Source organism: Macaca fascicularis, chromosome 18, assembly GCF_037993035.2.
Source record: "Macaca fascicularis isolate 582-1 chromosome 18, T2T-MFA8v1.1".
NCBI lineage: Eukaryota > Metazoa > Chordata > Mammalia > Primates > Cercopithecidae > Macaca > Macaca fascicularis.
In genome coordinates this window covers 67,563,927-67,586,811 of record NC_088392.1, presented here as the reverse complement: position 1 = coordinate 67,586,811, position 22,885 = coordinate 67,563,927, and the positions used below count along the sequence as shown (strand labels likewise).

The following is a 22,885-nucleotide window of genomic DNA, read 5'->3' as shown; positions in this document are numbered from 1 at the left end:
TGCCTGCCACCGTGCCTGGCTAATTTTTGTATATTTAGTAGAGACAGGGTTTCGCCATGTTGGCCAGGCTAGTTTTGAACCCCTGACCTCAGGTGATCCGCCTGCTTCGGCCTCCGAAAGTGCTGGGATTACAGGCATGAGCCACTGCGCCCAGCTGCCAAATTCTTTTAAATGAGGGCTTTTAGTGCCAATGTTGGGTCTTTGATTTTTCTTCAATATAATATTAAATTTATGGCCTATGTGAAAATTTTTTAGGTGCCCAGACCACTTGCTATGAAGAAAGAGGGAATTCAAACCAGGAAACGAAAACCTAAGAACATAAATAAATCAAAGACTTGCTCTGGTAAATATACTAAAATGACATTTGGCTGTAAAGTATTTGCCAACCTTAACAGTAGAGCATATGTGTATTTATAAGGTTAATTTTGACTGTTGCAGGTAATAGCAATAATTCCATTCCCATGACTCCAACTTCCACCTCTTCTAACTCAGATGATTGCAGCAAAAATACTTCCCCCACAACACAACCTACAGCCTCAGGGGTAAGTGTTAAAACAGCATAGACTCCTAAATGACTGGGTTGCTCTCTAGTAAATTATCTCAAATTTTATCTTATCTGGTAGTACAATAATCTAAACCAACAGTTCAGTTTAGTTAGTTGATACCTAAGAATAGTTTTCAGAGGAAATTACATTTAAATGTCAACAAAATGACAAACTTAAGTACTTTACAAACCTCTTAATTAAGATCTGTATCATTTTCTTTATGGCTAAATTAACTCAAGTAAAAGCAAGAAGTTTTGGTTTAAAGAGTTTTAAATTGTTTTATTTCCAGGTTTTTATCAGAGTTGCTATATATATTATGTGTATATATTTATGTATTTCTAATGTAGATCAGAAGAACTATGAGGTCAGTGGTGCCATCGATCACAGTGCCTGTAACATTTAAGGAGCTTTTGTTTATCGTATTGATTCCAGCCTTTTTTTAATCATCCACCCAAAGCGAAGCTCATCATAAAGCATTATGTGCTGCTGTACTCACTGATTTCCTTTGCCCAATTGTGTTCTTGCTGGGAGAGCTTGCCTTCTTCTAATGCACCTTAATTGTACCGGGGTTTATTTCAGCTACGACAAAACCTAGGAGTGATTTGTGCCACTGTGGACAGGAGATGCCTGGGTCTTTGTGAGGATCACAGACTTAGCTTCTTGTAAAGCTGTGACCAAAACTCAGTTTGCCTCAAGTAAAGAGCATCTTCCCATCCTAATGTTTCCCAAATTTACCTGGAATGCCCTTCGAAAAAATACTGGGCCTTCCCTCAGACCTCAGTGAGCTCCAAGGCAGGGCCTCCGGTAAGCAGGACTCTAAAATGTGCCCTTGTGACCCTTGGGACTATACCGAGACTAGATTAGGACTAAACACCAGCATTTAAATGCCTATTTACTTAGTAATTGTTTTCTACATTTAGTTTTATCCTGAAATTATTTGGGGTACTTTAAAATACTAGAGATTCCTGGGCCCCACCCTGGATTTTCCAAGTCAGAGTCTCTGGGTGTGGGGCTTGGATATCTGTTTTTGAACAAGTGCCCCAGGTGAAATTGGAACTACTGCCCCGGAGGTGTTTGGGAACCACAGACCTGGTTTCTTTCCACCGTATTTTTACTGGCTTTAACAAACAAAAATTAACTATTTAAAACAGAATGTTTAAACTGTGCTTAAAATTATATTTGATGTTTTTCTTTGTCCTCCGACCCAAATTCTTTTGAGCTTTTTCTGTAATGAAACAAAACATCTTTTCAGAGTTTCACAAGGGAAGAAACCTTTTAGTTGTTTTTTGTTGCAGACTCATGGTAAAGGATGTTTTTAGGCTTTATAAAGGTGGACTCCATGCCAGGGCGTTGTGTTTTACAGGCAGGTTAGATGTAACTGAGGATTGAAAGTGGTAAATAGAACATGTTTCTTGGGAAATGAAAAGATTATTTAAAAACTTTTTTTTTCTTTTTTTTGAGGCTGAGTCTTGCTGTCACCCAGGCTGGAGTGTGCAATGGTGCAGTCTCAGCTCACTGCAACCTCCACCTCCTGGATTCAAGCAATCCTCCCACCTCAGCCTCCCGAGAAGTTACGATTATAGGCATACACTACCTCACCCAGCTAATTTTTTTTTGAGACGGAGTCTCTGCTTTGTTGCCCAGGCTGGAGTGCAGTGGCACGATCTCAGCTCACTGCAAGCTCCGCCTCCCAGGTTCACGCCATTCTCCTGCCTCAGCCTCCCGAGTAGCTGGGACTACAGGCGCCCGCCACCTTGCCCAGCTAATTTTTTTGTATTTTTAGTAGAAACGGGGTTTCACCGTGTTAGCCGAGATGGTCTCGATCTCCTGACCTCGTGATCTACGCGTCTCGGCCTCCCAAAGTGCTGGGATTACAGGCGTGAGCCACCGCACCCGGCCAATTTTTTTTTTTTTTTTTTTGTATTGTTAGTAGAGACGGGATGTTGGCCAGGGTGGTCTCGAACTCCTGACCTCAAGTGATCCACCTACCTAGGTGTCCCAAAGTGCTAGGATTACAGGCGTGAGCCACCGTGCCTGGCCTAAAAATATCCTTTATTATGCCCTAGTCCTCAGGAGCAATTGTGTAGCTAGAGGCAAAACAATTTGGTTTTCTAAAGCAGGGAGGGAGCTGCCTCTCTCCTAACTGAAATGAGGACTGCTGCCAGCTCCAAGTCACTTTTGGTGGTGGTACAGTCCAGCTTAAATGTGGCAAAAAGACTAATTTGAATGATAAATTGCACTGAAGTCGATATATACCCAAAGTGGGCTTGGGGACTTGGAACCATTGTGGGTGGAGTCTTGTGATTTTGTGATGTAAAATTTCCGAATTGGCTATTAGCAAGTCCTATCAGTTGCCCTCCAGGGAAAGGAGTGAAAAGGCAGTGGAAAGGGCCAAGGTCTGGCTAGAAGAAAGGCCTTGGGAGTTCTATCTCTGATCCTAGGCTTACTGTCCAAGGATCTCTTGCCAGGGACAGAGCAAATGGAGGTGGCTTGCTGGTCATTGCTCTTCAGAGGAAAGATCAGTTCCCCACCAGGGATGAGGCAAAGCAACAAGGATGTTAACGATGGAGTTTGAGAGTACTAGTTTCACACCAGGTCTTCAGCTGCAAGCTTCCATCCCTTCCGTAGCCGAGGCAGCCTCCATGGGGACTGAGAAGCTGGGAGTGGCTGGTGTGAGCTGCAGCCAGGGGGTATCTCTCCAGCCTCTGGGCTGGGCTGCAGAAACTGTCTGACTGCAATTACCTGGGCAGGGGGTAGGGTTGCTGGCCTGCCCACAGACCTCCCCAGTTCCCCGGGGACTGACTCCTGGCCTTGTTCCGAGCACACGACTGGTGCCTGGGCTTGCAGGGTTTTATTTATTTCATGGCTGTCTCCAAAAGCCTCTACCTGCTGTGGCCATTGTGGGGAAACAGCTACTCGTCTGCTGGCTGCCTTTGGAAGCTGTAAGAATACCTGTAGTAGGCTTGAGTGGTTTCCCTAGGTTGTTTTTCATGGCGTGCCCGCATATGACCGTGGATCCCTTAGCACTTTTTGATGTCCTCTCTGGGTGGGCTGAGCCTTCATGTGTATGGCATGGCCCATGTGGCAGCCGAGTAGCTGTGAAGAGTCTGCTGGAGGAGCCATCTGTGAACAGCTGGTAGAAGCATTTTTAAAAGGTGGCTGTGTTGACAAAGGTGTGTCATTTTCCCATTTTGGTCACAGTGCGTGATGTTAGACGGCAGCTGGCTTTGTGACTGATTGCCTATAGGATTTTGTGAAATGCTGTGCGTGAAGAAAATATCAGATCCACATAGCAAGGTTGTATCTGGTGTTTAGAAAGTATATGTATTACATACACAGCACTGAGGTTGGCTTGGAGTTTAAGCCTCCTAAGGTAATGCGTCCACCCCACGGATCTCCAGCGCTCCCAGTGACTGACTGGTAGAAATTAGTAGTGCAGGGTGACCCTAGTTTGATGGGGCCACGGAGCTACAAAGCAAAGGGCGATCTCAGGCACACTCCCAGCAGAAGACGGAACTGGGGGCCACATATCCCTCCATTTAGAGGTATAAGTAGCAGTATCACTGCCCTTCTCTAATGACTGTAATAGCAAGGAAGTAAAAAACTGTTCCAGAGGCCCATATGAAACATGCTATTTACTTTAATTCCCCCTTGAAAAATCAGTTGTAGATCACCGGTAGGCATTCCCAGCAGGCTTATTTTAACTCCTGGGACATGACAGGAACAGGGTTCTGACCTGCCTTTCATGCGGCCATTTAAGTGATGGCACCGGGGCCTTAGCATGACACCAGTGTCCTGAGCTCTCTTGGCCAGGGTGAAAGGAGCCACAGGAGCTGAGTGTCGTGGAAGGGGTCTATCGTGGTTGTCTGCTTCTGGGAGAGGGGGCTCCAGGGCTCCCCTCCCCTAGCAGGAATGAAGGTGTGGGCGTAATTCCTAGGGCATGGCATTTTTCTGGGATAAGTTGTCCTAATGCCATGAAAATGTTTGTGCTGCTCTGAAACCTCATGTCTTAGCTTTATATACTTGTTAATCTGTGCTTTCATGAGACCTGTGTCTGAGCAGAAAGGAGACATTCCTTCAGATAAGAGTCAGCAAGTCAATGCCCTCGCCACCGGATGACTCAGTTTCTCTTGGTTATATAGGCTGTGCGTGTGCTGCAGGCACAGGGAGGGCCGTGTGTTTCTGTCTGAGATCAGGAGGCCTCATGGCCATGCAGCCCTGCTTAAAATATTGCCTATTTTTTTTCTTTTGAAATTATGTTTGTTTATTAAAAATGTATGTTAAACTTAATTTGTGATAGATGGTTTCTTTCTGTGGCAAAAATAGTCTTTCTTTCTGGCTAAGAATTTTCTTATCTATGCAGATTTACTAAAAAATGTATATTTAGTTGATCTAAATAGATAATCAGATTTTCTTTGGGCTGGGCGCGGTGGCTCACCCCTTTAATCCCAGCACTTTGGGAGGCCAAGGCTGGTTGATCACCTGAGGTCAGGAGTTTGAGATCAGCCTGACCAACATGGAGAAACCCCATCACTACTAAAAATACAAAATTAGCCAGGCACAGTGGTGCATGCCTGTAATCCCAGCTACTCTGGAGGCTGAAGCAAAAGAATCTCTTAAACCTGGGAGTTGCAGGTTGCAGTGACCTGAGATTGCATGGTCGCACCCCAGCCTGGGCAACAAGAGCGAAACTCTGTCTCAGAAAAAAAAAAAAAAAAATTTCTTTGGCTTTTGTTCTCTATGGATTGTAAGAATATTAAAATCCTTTTTTCCCTTGAAATTCATTTATTGACTGAATTGTATTTTATAGTTTTTTTTTTTGGTTGTTATTTAGGAGAGAAACATGGTAATGTTCTATTTCTGCAATAAGATTTAATAAGTAGTCCACAAATGGCCCTACTCCTCCTATTTCTCCTCTTATAACTCAAAATTTGTAAAACTGGAGGATACTTTATAGCTCAATCCCCAAATTTTATAGATAAAAAGTTGTCTTCTTAATTTCTTTTGTAATAGGGATTAATTTGGAGACGAAATTAGCAATAATATCTGAAAATGGCAGCTACAGAAAAATTAGCAATAAGACAATGTCTGAGAATGAGAAGTCACTGAACATATTATGCCTGCCTCAAAATAGTTTCTATAAATAATTGTTTTAAAAAATTAGGCCAGGTGCAGTGGCTCATGCCTGGAATCCCAGTTCTTTGGGAGGCTGAGGCTGGAGGATCACTTGAGTCCAGGAGTTAGAGTCAACCTGCGCAACATAGCAAGACTCCTGTCTCTTTCTATTTCTAAAATAAAATGAAAAAAAAAATGTAAACCCTATTTAATATTAAAACTACCCATATAATATTGAAATCATCATTAAACATAAAGTATTGAAGGTAAATGGAGAGAGAAATATATCTGACCAGCCCTTGCTTTACTGGTCCTTGTTCCATTTGAGTAAAACAAAGTGCCACATCTGGAATTGTTTAAAACATGCAGGTGGTAGGGGTGGGTGGAGAGAGACAGGTATAGACATAGATCTTACTACTGGTCAGATTTGGATGTGCTTTAAAGGAATGATAGCTAGAGTTGGAGATGGCTTCACAGAGTAGAGGAAATTATAATTAGTTAGGATTTTTACAAGGAAAAAATTGGGACAGAGGTATCCAGGAAAGAAGAAGGCATGGGAATCTTTGGAGCTGAAGGGAAATAGTTCATTGTGGCTGGAGTGTAGGGTGTAAGAAGCCAAAGGCAGGAAGTGAGGCTGATAGAGCGGGTGGAAAGTAGATAGTTGAAAATATTTCAAATCAGCGTCAGGGCCCAAATGATGTGATGGACTTTATTTAAATCCTGCTTCGGTGACAAATGTGTTTTCTGTCTGTACACTTGAGTCCAACAATTAGGACCTTCTTACTGGAGGGTTCTGTATTTTGATAATTGATGTAAACAAATGTAGCATGCGCCTGCTTGTCAAGTTTACAAGCAGAGTTTCCTCCTCACAATTAGGGAGGAAAAACATCTCCGGCAGCTGGTTCTATGCGCTGACCTTCTTTAGGCCGGCACTGGATTTCTCTGCCTCCAGGGATTCTGGGGGCCGGGTGGTTGGAGTGGCTGCCTAGTTACCTCTTCTAATGGAAACGTATTAGACATGGTGTGTTAGGGATGGGAAATGTGTGTCCTCACCTTTGTGGGGCATTGCTGGTGATACACAACTTCCACAAAGAGAGGTGGACAATAACCTGAGAGACAGAGACTCAGGTTCCTCGCTGGCTGCATCTGGGCCTGTTTGGGTGTATCTTAACCACTCTTTTGTTCTGTTTCTTGCTAGTAAATAGGTGTCATCGTTCCCGTCCCCTGTGTGCTTCTAGGATGCTGTGTGCTTAGCTAGACCTATTTCCCTAATGTAGTCACCCCTGAGCTGTGTGGTCGTTTGAAGGAGTTAAGCACCCATAAGTGCTTGTGGCCAACAGCAGTGATCTAGGGACTGACTCAAGTTAAGATTATTTGATGTGCTTTATAAGGCCTCTGAAGAAAGCTTAGGCAGGTAAATATTTTAAATGGTTTTTATAGATTTTATTTCACATATAATATTTGCATCCCGTGGTGGAAATAGAAATACACCTTAGTAGGTCCTGTAGCTTACTATGCATTTTCCAGTAGAGGGGGAGTCTTTATTAGCAGATTTACACTCCGCTGTCTTTTTCTCCAAGTGATGGAATTATTTTTGATTTACTGTGCACTATGGTTGGTCACAAAATTATAGTTCCTGTGAAAGAGCTGAAAGGAACGTTTGTGAAGGACTTGTGTTGTGCTTATACTGTTAAGTTGCTCCGAGGAACCTATGAAGGCGAGCTCTAATGCAAGAGACTGCTGGGGCTGGAGCAGAAAATTACTGCTTCATTTTTTTTTTTTTTTTTTTTGAGACGGAGTCTCGCTCTGTCGCCCAGGCTGGAGTGCAGTGGCACGATCTCAGCTCACTGCAAGCTCCGCCTCCTGGGTTTACGCCATTCTCCTGCCTCAGCCTCCCGAGTAGCTGGGACTACAGGCGCCCGCCACCTCGCCCGGCTAAGTTTTTGTATTTTTTAGTAGAGACGGGGTTTCACCGTGTTAGCCAGGATGGTCTCGATCTCCTGACCTCGTGATCCGCCCGTCTCGGCCTCCCAAAGTGCTGGGATTACAGGCTTGAGCCACCGCACCCGGCCTACTGCTTCATTTTTAACTTGAATATGCCACAGAGCTTCTAGAGGACTCCAGAGGCAAACAGTGGTGGATTGGTCTTCGATTTTATCATAGTGCTCTTGCTTTGGAGAAGTTTTTCCTTTTCCTATACTCTCTCACTTATAAGATAGTGAACATAGGGAGGCAGGAAATTAGTTTCTGTCAGGTACCTTTTATGTGCCAGGTGCTTTAGATACATTTTAATTTTTACTCCTCCTTCTAAGTGAGATGCAGAAGGTAAAGAACAGTTCCCAGGTCCGGTGTCAAATTGAGAAGCAATTGGCCGCAGGTCTGGCTGATGCGGTCAATGTTGTTGCCACTACAGCGTGTTAGATTAATATGTGATATCAGTTCATTTCTTTGAAATCTTTAGAGAGAAGAAAGAATGTTTTCTTAAAGAAATTTGACTAACTTCGATTAATAATTTCAGCATCAGATATCCTCCCACTGAAACAGGTGGGAAAACAGTGTGAGAGAAGTTTTTTGCTCTTGACCAAGAATGTATTTAAGGCACTTAATGCAAATTTTCTTATCAGTGTTATACTTAGAAAACAAATGTGTAGTGGTAGGAAGAATATGGCAGTTGGGTAACATTAAGTTAAAAAAAAAAAGTAGTAAAAATTAACTTTTGTTGACATAGCTAATGTGGTTATAACAAGGTTCTTTTAAGAGAAACACAGATTGCAGTACTGAAATCTTCTAATGCTACGATTTAAATCCATACACAAGCAAATGCTAAGTTTTGGAACTTTTCAGAATGTTCAAATTATCTTTAATGAATATTTATGAAGAAATCACTGTAAAAGCATTTCTTAATAGGCAAGTACCTATTCTTTTTTTTTTTTTTTCAGAGTCTATCGTCCAAAACACTCGTTTCTAAATGAGTAGCAAAGGGGTTAAAAAATCATTAATCTCCCAAAGGGTCTGTGAGAGAGTTGTGTGGTTAGATATTATTATTGCCTCATTTATAAACCAAGATCCGGAGTGACTCCTTAAGGTCACAAAACAAGCCAGTGTTGAAGCCGGGACTGGAACCGACGTCTCCTGCCTCCCAGTCCAGGGCTGTTACCACTCCCAGGGAGTTGACCAATCATCAGAGTTATTAATATCCCACTTGCCACATGCTACAAGCCATGAACATAAATATTTCGTTGGCGTTTTATCTTCATGCTCCCTATGTGCCAGGCTCCCTTTCTTTCTACGTTCACAGCCCCTTCTAATAACTCACGTTCTTGTCTGACCACATTGGCCTTCGCATGAAAGTCACACGTCACCCCAGCAGGGAATGTTCAAGCATGCGGATTTGCATACTTTCATTCTGATCTCAAGGCTTTTTCTAGACTTCCTTTTTTTTTTTTTTTTGAATCCTGTGTGTGTGTGTGTGTGTGTGTGTATGACAGGGAGGATGGTAAGAAGTAGTTAAAAAATGCACTGTGTGCTACATCAGTATCCAATGGCTTTGTATGTACATTAGAAAACGGTAAAGCTTTAAATAGTTTGTAACATATGTCCACATAATTTATCACAGGATTGTGGTTTATTTAATAAGTGACTCATTATCACTATCTGATAGCCAGAATACTGGATAAAGAATAAGTATGGGCAGAAGTTATTCACCATTTCTTACAGCCTCATCCCAGAACACAGCTTTTCTTTCAAATTACAGATTCTTTGCAATTTTCTTCCCCCCCCTCCCCGCCACCCCTATAAGAATATACAAAATTGTCAGAAAACATGAAATAATGTTACGGGAAAACATGGCCAAATTTAAGAAATCTGGCTTAGATTGCTCTGAAAGGTTATTGCTAAATGAATCTTCGAAGAAAACGAATTCCTTTACTGGAACAAAAGTAATTTATTATGCATTTCATGGGTGTCTGCCAGAAGAGTTACTAGCAGTATGAAGATCCAGTGGATATGAATTAAGTACAATCTGTTAGTTCTGTTCGTGTTTAGACCTACCTGTTAATTTTCTCTGAAATTTTAATAATTTAAAAAAGCATCTCCAAAGACAGGTGTTGGCAGTATGACAATTCACCAGTCAGCTACCCATCACATCAGGCTTTTTAAAAGGCTCGGTACTCGGAATTTGTGAGACTGAGCACAAAGCCATTATTTTATTAACCTCATATTTTAAGAATGATTTGAACAAGTACATAACAAGGCATTGATTTTAATGTCCTGTTGGGGTCTTATGAGTAAACAGTTCCAAGTCAACATCTGACGATGCTTAAATCATGATCCGACTTGATGGTGCGCTGTCTGTTTGGTTGTTGGCCTGGCACGGTTTCACCAGAGCTGGGCCACATGCTGCAGAACCATATTTTAATTTTATTAAACACAAGTATTTTACATTTAAAGCTGTCATTAAATTTAGTTGCTTGATTCGTGGTGAAGCCTGAATATGGTCAAAAGTTTATTCTGGGGGTTCACGGATTAGCAGCTGGGAGGAAACGGATTCCAGCAGCCAGGCGCTAGTTCCAGCTCTGTCTGTGTGAGTATAGTGAGCTGCCAAGGTTCTGTAAATCCTCTGTTTTCCTCCTTCTACTAAAGGGGAAAAGTAATTCCTACCATCTGGTCCTGAGGAGTATTGTGTAGAGTAAGTGGGAGATGCCTGGAGACCTCTTTGAAGTTTAAGAAGAATAGCACTACTTAAATACAGGTCTTGGAAGTTAATAGTGATCAGCTTTATTTGCATGGCATTTTTTTTTTTTTCATCCCAAGATATTAGAATAAGATCCTCACTTTCTTAACGGGGAAATTTAGAGGTGTAGAGTTATGGTGTTAAGAAAGTAAACACATTTTAGAGATTTGTATTTCTCTGAGAGCAAATTTTTTATTCCTTCTGATACTTAGTTAGTACTTTCCTAATGCTTTCTGTGGTTTAAGTGCATTGTAAATGCTTCTTGGTAGGTTTTCTGTAATTAAGATGGAGAGATTAAGATGCTCATCCATCTCCTGAAAAGTGAGTTTTGTTATAAAAATTAAGATCATAATTCACCAGGTTTTAAATCTTGCCTCAGGATTCTGTCCCACTTAATTTGAAGATTAGTAGTGTGATTCATTCTGATTCATTTAGAAGATAAGCTTTTTCTTTAGGGTGCTCATTGACTTCAAGTTGTGGGACAAACCCTCTCCCTTGCAATTTCTATTTGTACATCAGTGTTTTGGTGATAATCCCAGAATACTTACAGAGTTTCACTGGTGCCTTTCTTCACCACAGCATGCTTGCTGTTGAGTGTGCACAGATACATAAAACAATTTGCTCTTTTGTCCGGAATAGATTATGTGCATAGAATTGCTTTCCTCTTCTTGAAAAGGGCAGTATCCCTTGGTGTGGCTATATCCTTGCCTACTCAGGCCTAGAAGGGGCTAGAGGGTTAGGGGTTGGGGCAGAGTCGGGGAGCAGCTGGTGAAATTTCCAGTAAGGAATTTGTTTGTTGAATTAAAAAAAAAATACAAAACTGTTCTGCTGAATAGTTAGGTCATCAGCTGAGGTGACGGTGACTCTCCCTCTAGAGAGAAGTTGTCTGTGTTTTTTTGTTTTATTAAGTTGTTAAGAATTCGAGTTTCATTGTGATTGGTTTTCACATGTCCTGGTGGAGACAGAATCTGTGTGTTCATGTGTCTTTCATGTGTCACCTTCTAAACTATTATTGAGTCACTTTGTGTCTGGTCATCTGTTACCTCCAGCCAAACTGAAATAATCGTAGTTTATATAGTGGAGGTTACGATTTGCAGGAAAGCATTTCCCCTTTGTTGGAATTTATACAAAGTTTTTAATTCCTCTTTTGAGGAAGGCAGCTATAAAGCACCACAGGAGTCTAACCTAGAGGTTACAAAAGCAGAGAAGAGCTTTGGCAGTGAGGGACGGCTGGCTTCCCCTCACACAAGAAAAAGCCGAAAGCACAATCTCACTGAGATGTGTAGGAAGGACGGATCAGAGGCTGGGGGAGCCGACAGTCTGCCTTGCAGTGAAGGAGGCAGTGTGATCACCATCAAAGTCGTCTGCTCTGGGAAGGATCACACGGTCGTCCTTCAGCCTGCCTGGGGCGCCGTGTTTTCTTTCTTCAGACCGAGACTGCATGAAGAGAGATTCCAGCAAGGAAGATAGAGCATGCCCGATACACTCATCTCTGGTTTTCTTCCTCAAAGGAAATGTATGCATGTAATCCACAAGCCAAAGAACCCATGTTTTTCTCTGGAAAAGGCTACGCCCTTTCAGGGTTTCCTTTTCTCGGCTGTGTTGCCTTCCCATCAGAAGCTGTCTCTCGCCCTCCCCATTATGGGATGTGCGAAATGAAGGAAAACAAAGAGAGACACTGCTGGGCATTTGTCTCCATGAGTTGATCCAATCAGAAATCTTTGACTTTTCAGATATGTGTCCAAAATTGAGTGAAGGCTCCTCACAGGAAAAAAAAAAAAAAAAAAAAAAAAAAATTCCAGGTGATCTAAAGATGAACTGTGGCTGCTTCTCAGGCTAGCAGATATTTTCCATGTCCCAATCTGTAGCAGCCCAAGCTCTCCCTGAAGTCATTTATTCCTTTTGGAGAGAGTTTTCCAGCCCAGCTGCTCTGCCTGTCTCCCACCTAACCCGGCCAGCTTTCAGTGGTAAGCCCAGGCTGGGTCTGGCCCTGATAACACATTCTTTCAACAGGAAGTACCTCCATTTTCAGTTGTCTGTGGGAGGGTGGAGGGCAGATAAGCCTTGAATGGAAACACAGAGCCGATTTCTGCTCCACCCTCCTTGCACTTTGATCAGGGAGAGAGCAGGGACCTCCGCCTGGCCTGTGCTGCCTGCCGAAAGGAGGGAGGATGGTTGAGCTGTGGGCATTCCGGAGCTCTCCCTCCCTTTTGTTCAGGAACGTTTGTTTAGGTTGGTCTAGGTTAGTGAAGTGCCTGCTTTTGCTGGGTTGCAATGTCTGCAATCTGAACTAAAGTCCTTTGAAGGGTTGAATTATTTGTGGGAAAATATATTAACCAATTGAAATTTATATGTGTGTTTGTATGTGTGTGTATTAGGTCCAGGATCATATTACATTTTTCTCTGATTTCCACCCCCCACGGCCCACATACACACACATTGTACTGATTCTCAGTAGGCAGCTCTTGACTATCATTAGTGAGGGAAAGGGACTTGAAAGATGAACAATAACAGGACAAGCCACTCTTCTTAAGAAGAGTCGTTGTGCCCACTCTGAACGCCTTCTGCTTTTAGAATATTGGTTTTGAGGCCAGGCACGGTGGCTCATGCCTGTAATCCCAGTACTTTGGGAGGCCGAGGCAGGCGGATCACTTGAGGTCAGGAGTTCGAGACCAGCCTGGCCAACATGGTGACACCCCAAGTCTACTAAAAATACAAAAATCAGCCTGGTGTAGTGGTGGGCACTTGTAATCCCAGCTACTCTGGAGACTGAGGCAGGAGAATCACTTGAACTCGGGAGGCGGAGGTTGTAGTGAGCCGAGATCCCACCACTGCACTCCAGCCTGGGTGACAGAGTGAGAGAATATTGGTTTTGAGAGCTGAAGTTACACTGATGCATGGAGTCAACGTGTTGGGTGTTTTAACTTGTATGGAACTGTGTGTTTCACATGTGTGCGGTTGGCCAGGCCCTGTCCTATGCCAGGTGGCAGGGAGATGATTTCAGGGGTGGATGGGAGCCCTTCTGACCCGCCCTTCTGTTAGTGCCCCGACTCTGGTTCCCTCCTATTTTTTCAAGCCACTTTCTGATCCCATCAAGGTTGGCTTGTCCCTCCAGTGCCTTGTGTTTTCTGGTACTCATGTCCTCTATTCATCCCCAAAGTTACTAGGTTGGTGCAAAAGTAGTTGTGGGTTTTGTCATTACTTTCAATGCCAAAAACTGCAATTAATTACTTTGACACCAACCTAAATAGATGTACTATGCAATTCAATTTAAGTATTCAAAGAAAGATATTCAAAGAAAGTTATAGATGCCTAATAGACTTGGCCCTCTCAGCTAGTCCCCTGTTTGTCCCCTCCTCCCAGGGGACCTTTGTAATACTTACACATGTGCATGGATAAATTGCAGTTATGACGTGTCATTAATATCTTGCTGTTTTTTGCTTAACATGGTGTTACAGGATTTTTTCCATTTTGCTCCATGATCTTATTATTTTTAATAATTGCATAATAGTTCATTGAGCGGATGTACCCTGCTTTTCTAAACCGTTCCCACATTATTAGACATTAGATTGTTTCTATGGTTTCTACTATTAGAAGTAACCTTGCGACGGTTGGCTTCCTTTGCGGAGCCTTTCCCTTCTTTTGAATTATTGCCTTATAATACATTTCCAGAAGTGAAATTACAGGGCGAAGTAGGGTCTAAACTTCTGGATGGCTCTTGACACTGCAGCTAACTGCCTTCTGTAAGGTGGGTGTACCGGAATGTAGCCCTGCTAGCCATGAGTGAGGGAACTGGTGTTATCATGTAACATCAGCCTTTCTTTGCAGTATTTCATGTTTAAATATTACTATATCTACACATAAAATAAGGCTACCAAGCATTGGGCACAAGTACTTGCCCCATTTTTCTTCTGGCAGGCTCAGCTATTGCTTTTAATTGCAAATGAGCAGATTCATTTTTAGGAGTGCATCACTCGTGGAATTTGAGGTTTAGCTTAACATTTTGTCTGAAAAAAAGACAGGTTATTTTGGCCAGTTGCTTTTGGGATTGTTACGCAGGTGTAAGAATAACATTCAGGGTGTTCACGTTTCTTTAATGTGGCTTGTTGAAAAAGAGTCAATGAGTGACCAGGTGTGGTAGCTCATGCCTGTAATCCCAGCACTTTGGGGGACCAAGGCAGGTGGATCCCTTGAGCTCAGGAGTTTGAGAATAGCCCGGGTAACATGGTGAAACCCCATCTCTACAAAAAATACAAAAATTGGCTGGGCATGGTGGCACATGTCTGTGGTCCCAGCTATTCGAGAGGCTGAGATGGGAGGATCTCTTCAGCCCAGGAGGCGGAGGTTGCAGTGAGCTGAGATCGCATCCAGCACACTCCAGCCTGGACAACAGAGCGAGGATCTATCTCAAAAATAAAAATTAAAAAATAAATAAATAAAAAAGGGAGTCATTGAATGGCTACAGAACACTTTGATTTATTTTTGTGAAGAACTGTCAGTGGTTCTCTTTGAGCTCCGACTATGTTCCCATTGCTTCTACCCCTGCCTGGTGATGGGGTAACATGCCTGGGCTGAAGGATAGAATGAGGAGAATAAATTACATCTAAGCCTCTTAAGCGTAACAATAGTAATTAGATAACAAGAGTAGCTTATACTGACATAATCTTTACTGTTCTCAGACACTGTTACAAGGGCTTTACATATATTAATCAATTTAATTTTTTTTTTTTGAGATGGAGTTTCACTCTTGTTGCCCAGGCTGGAGTGCAATGGCGCAATCTCGGCTCACTGCAGCCTGCCTCAGCCTTCTGAGTAGCTGGGTTTACAAGCATGCTCTACCTTGCCCTGCTAATTTTGTGTATTAGTAGAGATGAGGTTTCACCACGTTGGTCAGGCTGGTCTCAAACTCCTGATCCAAGGTGATCCACCTGCCTCAGCCTCCCAAAGTGCTGGGATTACAGGTGTGAGCCACCGCGCCTGGCCTAGCCAATTTAATTCTTGCAATAACCTTATGACATAGGCGTCTCTTTTTATCCCACTTTATAGGTGTGGACACTGAGGCACACAGAGTTGTATGTCAGGCTTCTGGTTTACCTCTCCCACATGGTCTCTTCACTCTTTTGCTTCATCCTTTTGTTTTTCAGCTGGCTTTTCTTCTGAGCAGGCCAGGTGACCGCCTCTCTTCATCCGTCCTGCCTCCCATTTTGAACATGCTTCTCTCGCCGGTAACAATAGCTTCCGTTTATGGAATGTTTAACATGGCAAGGCACCTTGCCTTCGGTTTTACACACATGAGCTCATTTAATTGTCACAGCCATCCCTGAGGTGGGAAATGTGAGGACCTGGGCACAGAGGAGGCTCGGGGGGACTGCATTCAGCAAGGGACTGAATCAGGACAGGACTTGAGAGTCCAAGCTGCTTCCCCTCCTCCCCAGGCTCCGGTGCGGGCTGCCTTTGGTTCCTTGCCCAGGAGTCCTTGCCCTCTGCTATTCCTTTTCTGACTCCTGGGCTACCTTCCTGTCTCAGCCATTCATTTGTCATTCATGATAAGCAGCCAACAGTCAACTTTCTAATGTGTACGGATCCTGGCTACCCACATAGCCTGGGAGCTCCTGGGGCGGTGACTATCTTTCAGGCTCCTGGTCTAGTGTCTGGCTGTCAGTTGGTGCTTTGCCAATATTTCTTTTTTTCTTTTCTTTCTTTTTTTTTTTTTAATTTTTACTTTTTAGAGACAGGATCTTGCTCTGTCCCTCAGGCTGGAGTGCAGTGATGCAGTCATAGCTCACTGCAGCCTCCATCACCTAGACTCAAGCAATTCTTCCACCTCAGCTCCCCAAATAGCTGGGACTACATGCCCAGCTAACTTTTGTATTTTTTGTAGAGATGGGGTCTCCCTGTGTTGCCCAAGCTGGTCTCAAACTCCTGGGCTTAAGTGATCCTCCCTCCTCGGCTTCCCAAAGTGTTGGGATTGAAGGCACGAGCCACCGTGCCCAGCCTGGTTATGTTTCTTGTTGTGGGCTGTGGTGGTGGTGACAGACCCCTCTGCTGTCTTGGCATTTCCCTGCCATTTGAGATGGGCTATTTCCTGGGCCAGTTCAGGAACCTTGTCCATTTCAGAAAATAACACTTGTTGCGGTGAAGTCAGATTTAGTCAGATGCATGCTGATGTGCCAGTTTTGGAATAAGAAAATCAATGCAAAGTTGGACATGACATATATCATTATAAGGAAGCTCACTCTAATAGTTCCTTTCTAAATAACTAATTCTTTTGTAATGGAATATCATCCTTTTGCTTATTTATTTGAGGGTTAAATCTGGATCCACACTGGATTTGCTTCTCTTAGAGTCTGGAATTAAGGGCTAAAGTTAATCACTGTGTTTGTAAGTATAACCACGTTCATGGCATTCAGTTCTTTGGACAGGATTATTTTAGCTCTTTCAGAATTGCCACGAGAATCCATCTGAAGCTTTAGACATCTCACTGATTTTGTGAAATTTGCTTTTTAATGCACCTAAAACCCTCAGTTTAAGTCTTTACACTTGCGTTATGTAAACAGAAGTTTGGGTGTGGGGCCAGTGTTGTTGCTGGATTTTCATAAAGCCTTTCTGCTGGGAAAGGGAAGGAGTGGTTACCTGTGGAGGGGTTGGGTTTGGTCTGTCTGGTTGGGAGGAAGGAAGTTTGGGTGTTTAGACTCAGAGGGCTTGCTCCCTGAAGTCCTGCCTCCTCCCAGCCTCATGCGCTTATGGTGAGGGTTGAGAGCAAACCAGATCTTGTTGGAAAAACGAGTAGAGTTGAACCTCATTCACTTGCAGGCCGCAGAGGCTCGGCACACTTCCTTTCTGTTCTGCCTGTGTCTACTGCCAGAGAAATGGCTGTTTTAAGGATTTAATGGGATTATGTATGTAAAAAAGAAATTCTTTGAAAAGTACACAATGTCCTACCTCTGTCAAATAACAAGTATCTGGTAATTTATAGAATGGAACCCTGAAAGCTTGGAAGGAATAAGAGCTCCTGAACTTTTAGAAGGAAAAAGGTGATTTTAAAAAGTACATGATTATGGTGAGATTTTTCAAAAAGCATCTCAAAAGCAAGTTTATTCAAACTGTTGTCTAAACAGATTTTAGTTATTTTGGTTTGATTCTACTAAATTATATGATGTTTCCTATTTGACCTTTCTCATATGAATAGGAGGAATGGGTGGAAGAGGGGAAAGGTGAACTTGTGCTTCAAGAAATCATTGTGGCTGGGCACAGTGGCTCATGCCTGTAATCCCAGCACCCTGGAAGGCTGAGGCAGGCAGATCACCTGAGGTCAGGAGTTCGAGACCAGCCTGGCCAACATGGTGAAACCCCGTCTCTACTGAAAATGCAAAAATTAGCCGGGCGTGGTGGTGCGTGCCCGTAATCCCAGCTACTCGGGAGGCTGAGGCAGGAGAATCACTTGAACCCAGGAGATGGAGGTTGCACTGAGCTGAGATCGTGCCACTGCACTCCAGCCTGGGAGACAGTGAGACTCTTTGTTTCAAAAAAAAAAAAAGAAATCATTGCCATGATCATGCATGGCAGATAGAGGATGTTAGCATTTTCTTTATAGTGTGGTCTGCTTCAGAGATAGACTGTTCTTGTAAAGAATTAAGGTAAATGAGGTAGATTTTAAAACCTGTATATGCACGGGCTTATTTTCCATGAAGTCAGTGCTAAAAAATTTCACTTATCAGGGAACGTTGAACTGTGTAGCTTTTCTAAAAAGTCTAAAAGACTTTGCCATCACTGGATAAGCCTTGTTAGAGCTGTGTGTGTACATGTATGTGTGCACGTGCGCACGTTTCTCTTTGGAAATGATTAGGTTGTGCGAGCATCATTAATGCCTGTTTACCCACACAGTGAGGTTTGTTTCACCGTCAGAGATCTTAGAACTTGGCACTTTTGACAAATAGGATTCCTTCAGTTCCCCTTCCTTTTGTCCAGCTCTGCATCTTGCCAGTGGCTCCTGCCCTGAGTTCTAAAGTTTCCAAGGCTTGAGTGGCCAGGGTCAGGTCAGTGGCACCGCAGTGCAATGCAGGGAAAAGCCCCCACTTGCTGGGGGCAGGGGATAGTAATGCCGACCTCACTTGCCCTGCCCTGGGTCCGCCCAGGAGCAGCTCTGGCCCTGGCTGCACTGACCCGTTCATTAGTTCTCATGTTCTTAACTAGCAGGATGGTAACCGCCTCTCCCCTTCTCGTCTCTCCTCTCTGTCCCCCTCTTCTGCCAGGCGGGTGCCCCGGTGATGACTGGCGCTGGAGAGAGCACCAATCCCGAGAACAGCGAGCTCAAATATTCGGGTCAAGATGGGCTCTACATAGGCGTCAGTCTGGCCTCGCCGGCCGAAGTCACGTCCTCCGTGCGACAGGATTCCTGGTGCGCCCTGGCCCTGGCCTGAGCCCATGCCGCCAAGAGGCAGGGAAGGCTCCGCCGCGGGCCTCACTCCACTCGTCTCTGCTTTTGTGCAGCAGTCCAGACAGTGGCGACTGCGCTGACAGAACGTGATTCTCGTGCCTTTATTTTGAAAGAGATGTTTTCCCCAGGAGGCTTGCTGAAGAGTGAGAGAAGATGGAAGGGAAGGGCCGGTGCAGCTGGGCGCGTTGCCTCCCTCTCTGGCCAGGGCCACTCCAGCCAGCCCGCCTCCCGGGCGGACCCTGCTCCGCTTCCAGAAACCAGGACTAGGACCTGGGCCTTGCCTGCTAAGGAATATTGAGAGAGATTTTTTAAAAAAGATTTTGCATTTTGTCCAAAATCATGTACTTTTTCTGATCAATTTTGGTTGTTCCAGAATTTCTTCATACCTTTTCCACATCCAGATTTCACGTGCGTTCGTGGAGAAGATCACTTGAGGCCATTTGGTACACATCTCTGGAGGCTGAGTCGGTTCATGAGGTCTCTTGTCAAAAATATTACTCAGTTTGCAAGACTGCATTGTAACTTTAACATACACTGTGACTGACGTTTCTCAAAGTTCATATTGTGCGGCTGATCTGAAGTCAGTCAGAATTTGTAAACAGGGTAGCAAACAAGATATTTTTCTTCCATGTATACAATAATTTTTTTTAAAAGTGCAATTTGCGATGCAGCAATCAGTGTTAAATCATTTGCATAAGATTTAACAGCATTTTTTTTATAATGAATGTAAACATTTTAACTTAATGGTACTTAAAATAATTTAAAAGAAAAATGTTAACTTAGACATTCTTATGCTTCTTTTACAACTACATCCCATTTCTATATTTCCAATTGTTAAAGAAAAATATTTCAAGAACAAATCTTCTCTCAGGAAAATTGCCTTTCTCTATTTGTTAAGGATTTTTATACAAGAACACCAATATACCCCCTTTATTTTACTGTGGAATATGTGCTGGAAAAATTGCAACAACACTTTACTACCTAACGGATAGAATTTGTAAATACTCTAGGTATCTGTAAACACTCTGATGAAATCTGTATAGTGTGACTAACCCACAGGCAGGTTGGTTTACATTAATTTTTTTTGAATGGGATGTCCTATGGAAACCTATTTCACCAGAGTTTTAAAAATAAAAAGGGTATTGTTTTGTCTTCTGTACAGTGAGTTCCTTCCCTTTTCAAAGCTTTCTTTTTATGCTCTATGTGGCTATAGATACTCATATAAAACAAGTGCATGTGAAGTTTGCAAAATGCTTTAAGGCCTTCCTTTCAAAGCGTAGTCCTTTTGGAGCTGTTTTATACCTTTTATACCTTGGCTTATTTGAAGTTGACCCATGGGGTTAGTTACCACTCTCCATGTGCATTGGGGACAGTTTTTTTAAGTTGGGAAGGACCCAGTATTAGATTTGAGATGATAAGCATTTTGTTTGGGATCAATGGTTAAAAACATTCTAGAAAGTTCAGATTTTTTTTTCTTTGTGAATGAAATATATTCTGGCCCAAGAACAGAGCGATTTCCTTTCACTTTTTTCCTTTTGCAACGTGCCTTGAAGTCTCAAAGCTCACCTGAGGTTGCAGACGTTACCCTTATCAGAAGATACATAGAAATGATTCCAACAGCCTCTTTGTATTTTCTTCATTGTTGAGTAGATTTCAGGAAATCAGGAGGCTGCTTCACAATACAGAATGGTGGCATATAACTGTGGCTCCCTGAGTCTACAGTATTGTTTACTTCTTGCACTTATTACAGTCATTCTGTGGGGTTCAGTCTGAATCTTTCAAGAGAACGAATGTCTTCCTTAGTCCTGGTGAATGCTACTCTTTGGAGGGACAGTGTCCATAGCCAGTGTGTGTGTGTTTTTCTGGGGAATTCAGTAAGGCCCGCATGCACCCTGATATCATAAGGTGGGCCAGAACTATGGTTAAGAGTGTTGGGTATGCAAGCAGATCACTAGGCTTCAAGTCCCTGCTTGGCAGTGGATGAGCTCTGTGACCTTGGGCAAGTTATCCAGCTCTCATCTTTCTAATCTAAAATACAGGCAAACAGTATATAAATCACAGGATTAAGTGAGATAGTCCATGCCAAGTGCCGAGCACAATACCTGGCACATGTTAAGTACTAACTTGACTTTGAAAGACAGTGGCATGATTTGCAACAGGTCCTTTGAATAATGTCTGACTACCTGGAATATCAGCAGTTTATGGTCTGTAAGAATCCGATGTCCTATGGGTCACCTGTGCTTCTTCAACAAGGCCAAGAAGAGTGAAATGAGAGACTCCCTCTGATCCAGGGGGTTGCAGAAATGGAGGGAGGATGCATGAGACCTGATTGTTTAATAATAGAACAAGGCTGTTCTGACAACAGAAGAAAATTATTAGCCCCATGAACTGATGTCTGTTTTCCTCCCTCCTTTTATGGTTCTCATTACTTGGAGTGCTTTTTGGTGGGTTGGGAGTTGTTAAAATTAATACGGTTTGATTGGAAAATGAATTTTTCTTATTGGGGCTTCCAAATGACCCTTTTTCTGGGATGATCTCAAATATTGCTCCTTCCAATTCTAAAAATAATTCTAGTTTTTATGAAATAAATTACCGTGGGCAGAGGAAGAGGGTGCTTCTTATAGCCTGTCCTAACACAATGAACTCCACTATCTGAGCTTTTAAATGATTACTTTCCTACCTATGATTGCATAAAGCAGAAGTTTGTTAAATTTGCTCCAGATACACAATTTCAGCACTCCTCCCCCAAAGTATGACACGTGAAACTGAACACGACCTAATCATTTCTCAAAAGGGAATGCATTCAGATAGATGCTGCACCTCAGCTTAAAGAACCCCCAGGCCCTATGCCGTGGACTGTAGAATTTATGTCCTCTGTCACACATGGCTGATTTGAGGCCATCTTAAATAAGTGAAGACTCTGTCTGGGGTCTCTCTTCAGGGTCACTTAATGTTGTTTCCTGGTGCTTATGGGAGGGTCAGGAAAGCAAAGGGAACTGCTCATTTCCCAGTGCAAATAAATTAACTTCTTGCTCATGGGAAATGTTTTTCGCAGTCCTTGGAAATTTGATGTAATTTCAGATCATAGATAAATTGGCTGCTTTGCTGGGAGGGCAACCCAAAGAGTCTTCAGTGCTGTGCCAGATTCCAGGGTGCGTTCAGGTTGGAGCAGTGTAGTGGGGAGCAAGGTGGCAGGCAGAAGCAAATATTTTCAGAATCAGGCAGCGCTGGCTTATTAAGATGCTTCTTTCTTTCTTTCTTTCTTTCTCTTTCTTTCTTCCTTTCCTTTCTTTTCTCTTTCTTTCTTTTTCTTTTCTTTCTTTCTTTCTTTCTTTCTTTCTTTCTTTCTTTCTTTCTTTCTTTCTTTCTTTCTTTCTTTTCTTTTCTTTTCTTTTCTTTTCTTTCTTTCTCTTCTTTTCTTTTTTCAGAGTCCAGAGTGCTAACCATTACACCATGGAACCACCCTCTTCTTCTTTTTTCTTTTTTTTTTTTTTTTTGAGTCTGGCTGTCTCACCCAGGCTGGAGAGCAGTGTCACAATCATAGTTCACTTGCAGCCTCAACTTTCTGGGCTCAAGTGATCCTTCCACCTCAGCCTCCCAAATTGCTAGTATTATAGGCGTGAGCCACTGCAGCTGGCTAAAATGCATTTTGTTTCTGGGTTGAAATACTAGCAAGTCAGTGTGGCAATACTAGTTATCTTCTGTTGCTTGGGAGCTCTAATTGGCAGTCAGATATGCTTTGATATTTTAAATGGAAAACATTTTAATAAACTTGCTAGACCAAATCTTTCAAAACAGGGTCTGTGGGAAAAAGTGTGGTACCTACAGCTCTGACCGCGTGAGGCCCTTGGATGGATTCTGTGTGGCTGAGCCTTTAGCAGCTGCATTCTGAGAAGGCCACTTTGCTCATGACCTTCTGGTGGGGCTGGGATCAGGCAGGAGAAGGTGACAGACATCAGTAGGACAGGCAGAAGAAGAGTCAAAGGGTATTTTCAGTTGGTTCAACTTAAAGGATGCCAGAAAGTCTTAGTTTATAGGGACTTTGGATAAATATAT

General features: G+C 43.0%; 1 protein-coding gene across 3 annotated transcripts in view; it reads left to right on the top strand.

Moving 5' to 3' along the window:
* Window positions 1-19,988, top strand: part of GATA6 (GATA binding protein 6) — a 32,952-nt gene extending 12,964 nt beyond the window's left edge. For all 3 annotated transcript variants that reach the window (XM_045378283.2, XM_045378284.2, XM_065534033.1), the window contains exons 5-7: window positions 256-343; window positions 439-542; window positions 18,645-19,988. In XM_045378283.2, the coding sequence (XP_045234218.1) occupies window positions 256-343; window positions 439-542; window positions 18,645-18,812 (360 nt within the window). In that variant the 3' untranslated portion in view covers window positions 18,813-19,988. The remainder of the gene's footprint in view (window positions 1-255; window positions 344-438; window positions 543-18,644) is intronic.
* The last annotated feature ends 2,897 nt before the right edge of the window (window positions 19,989-22,885 follow it).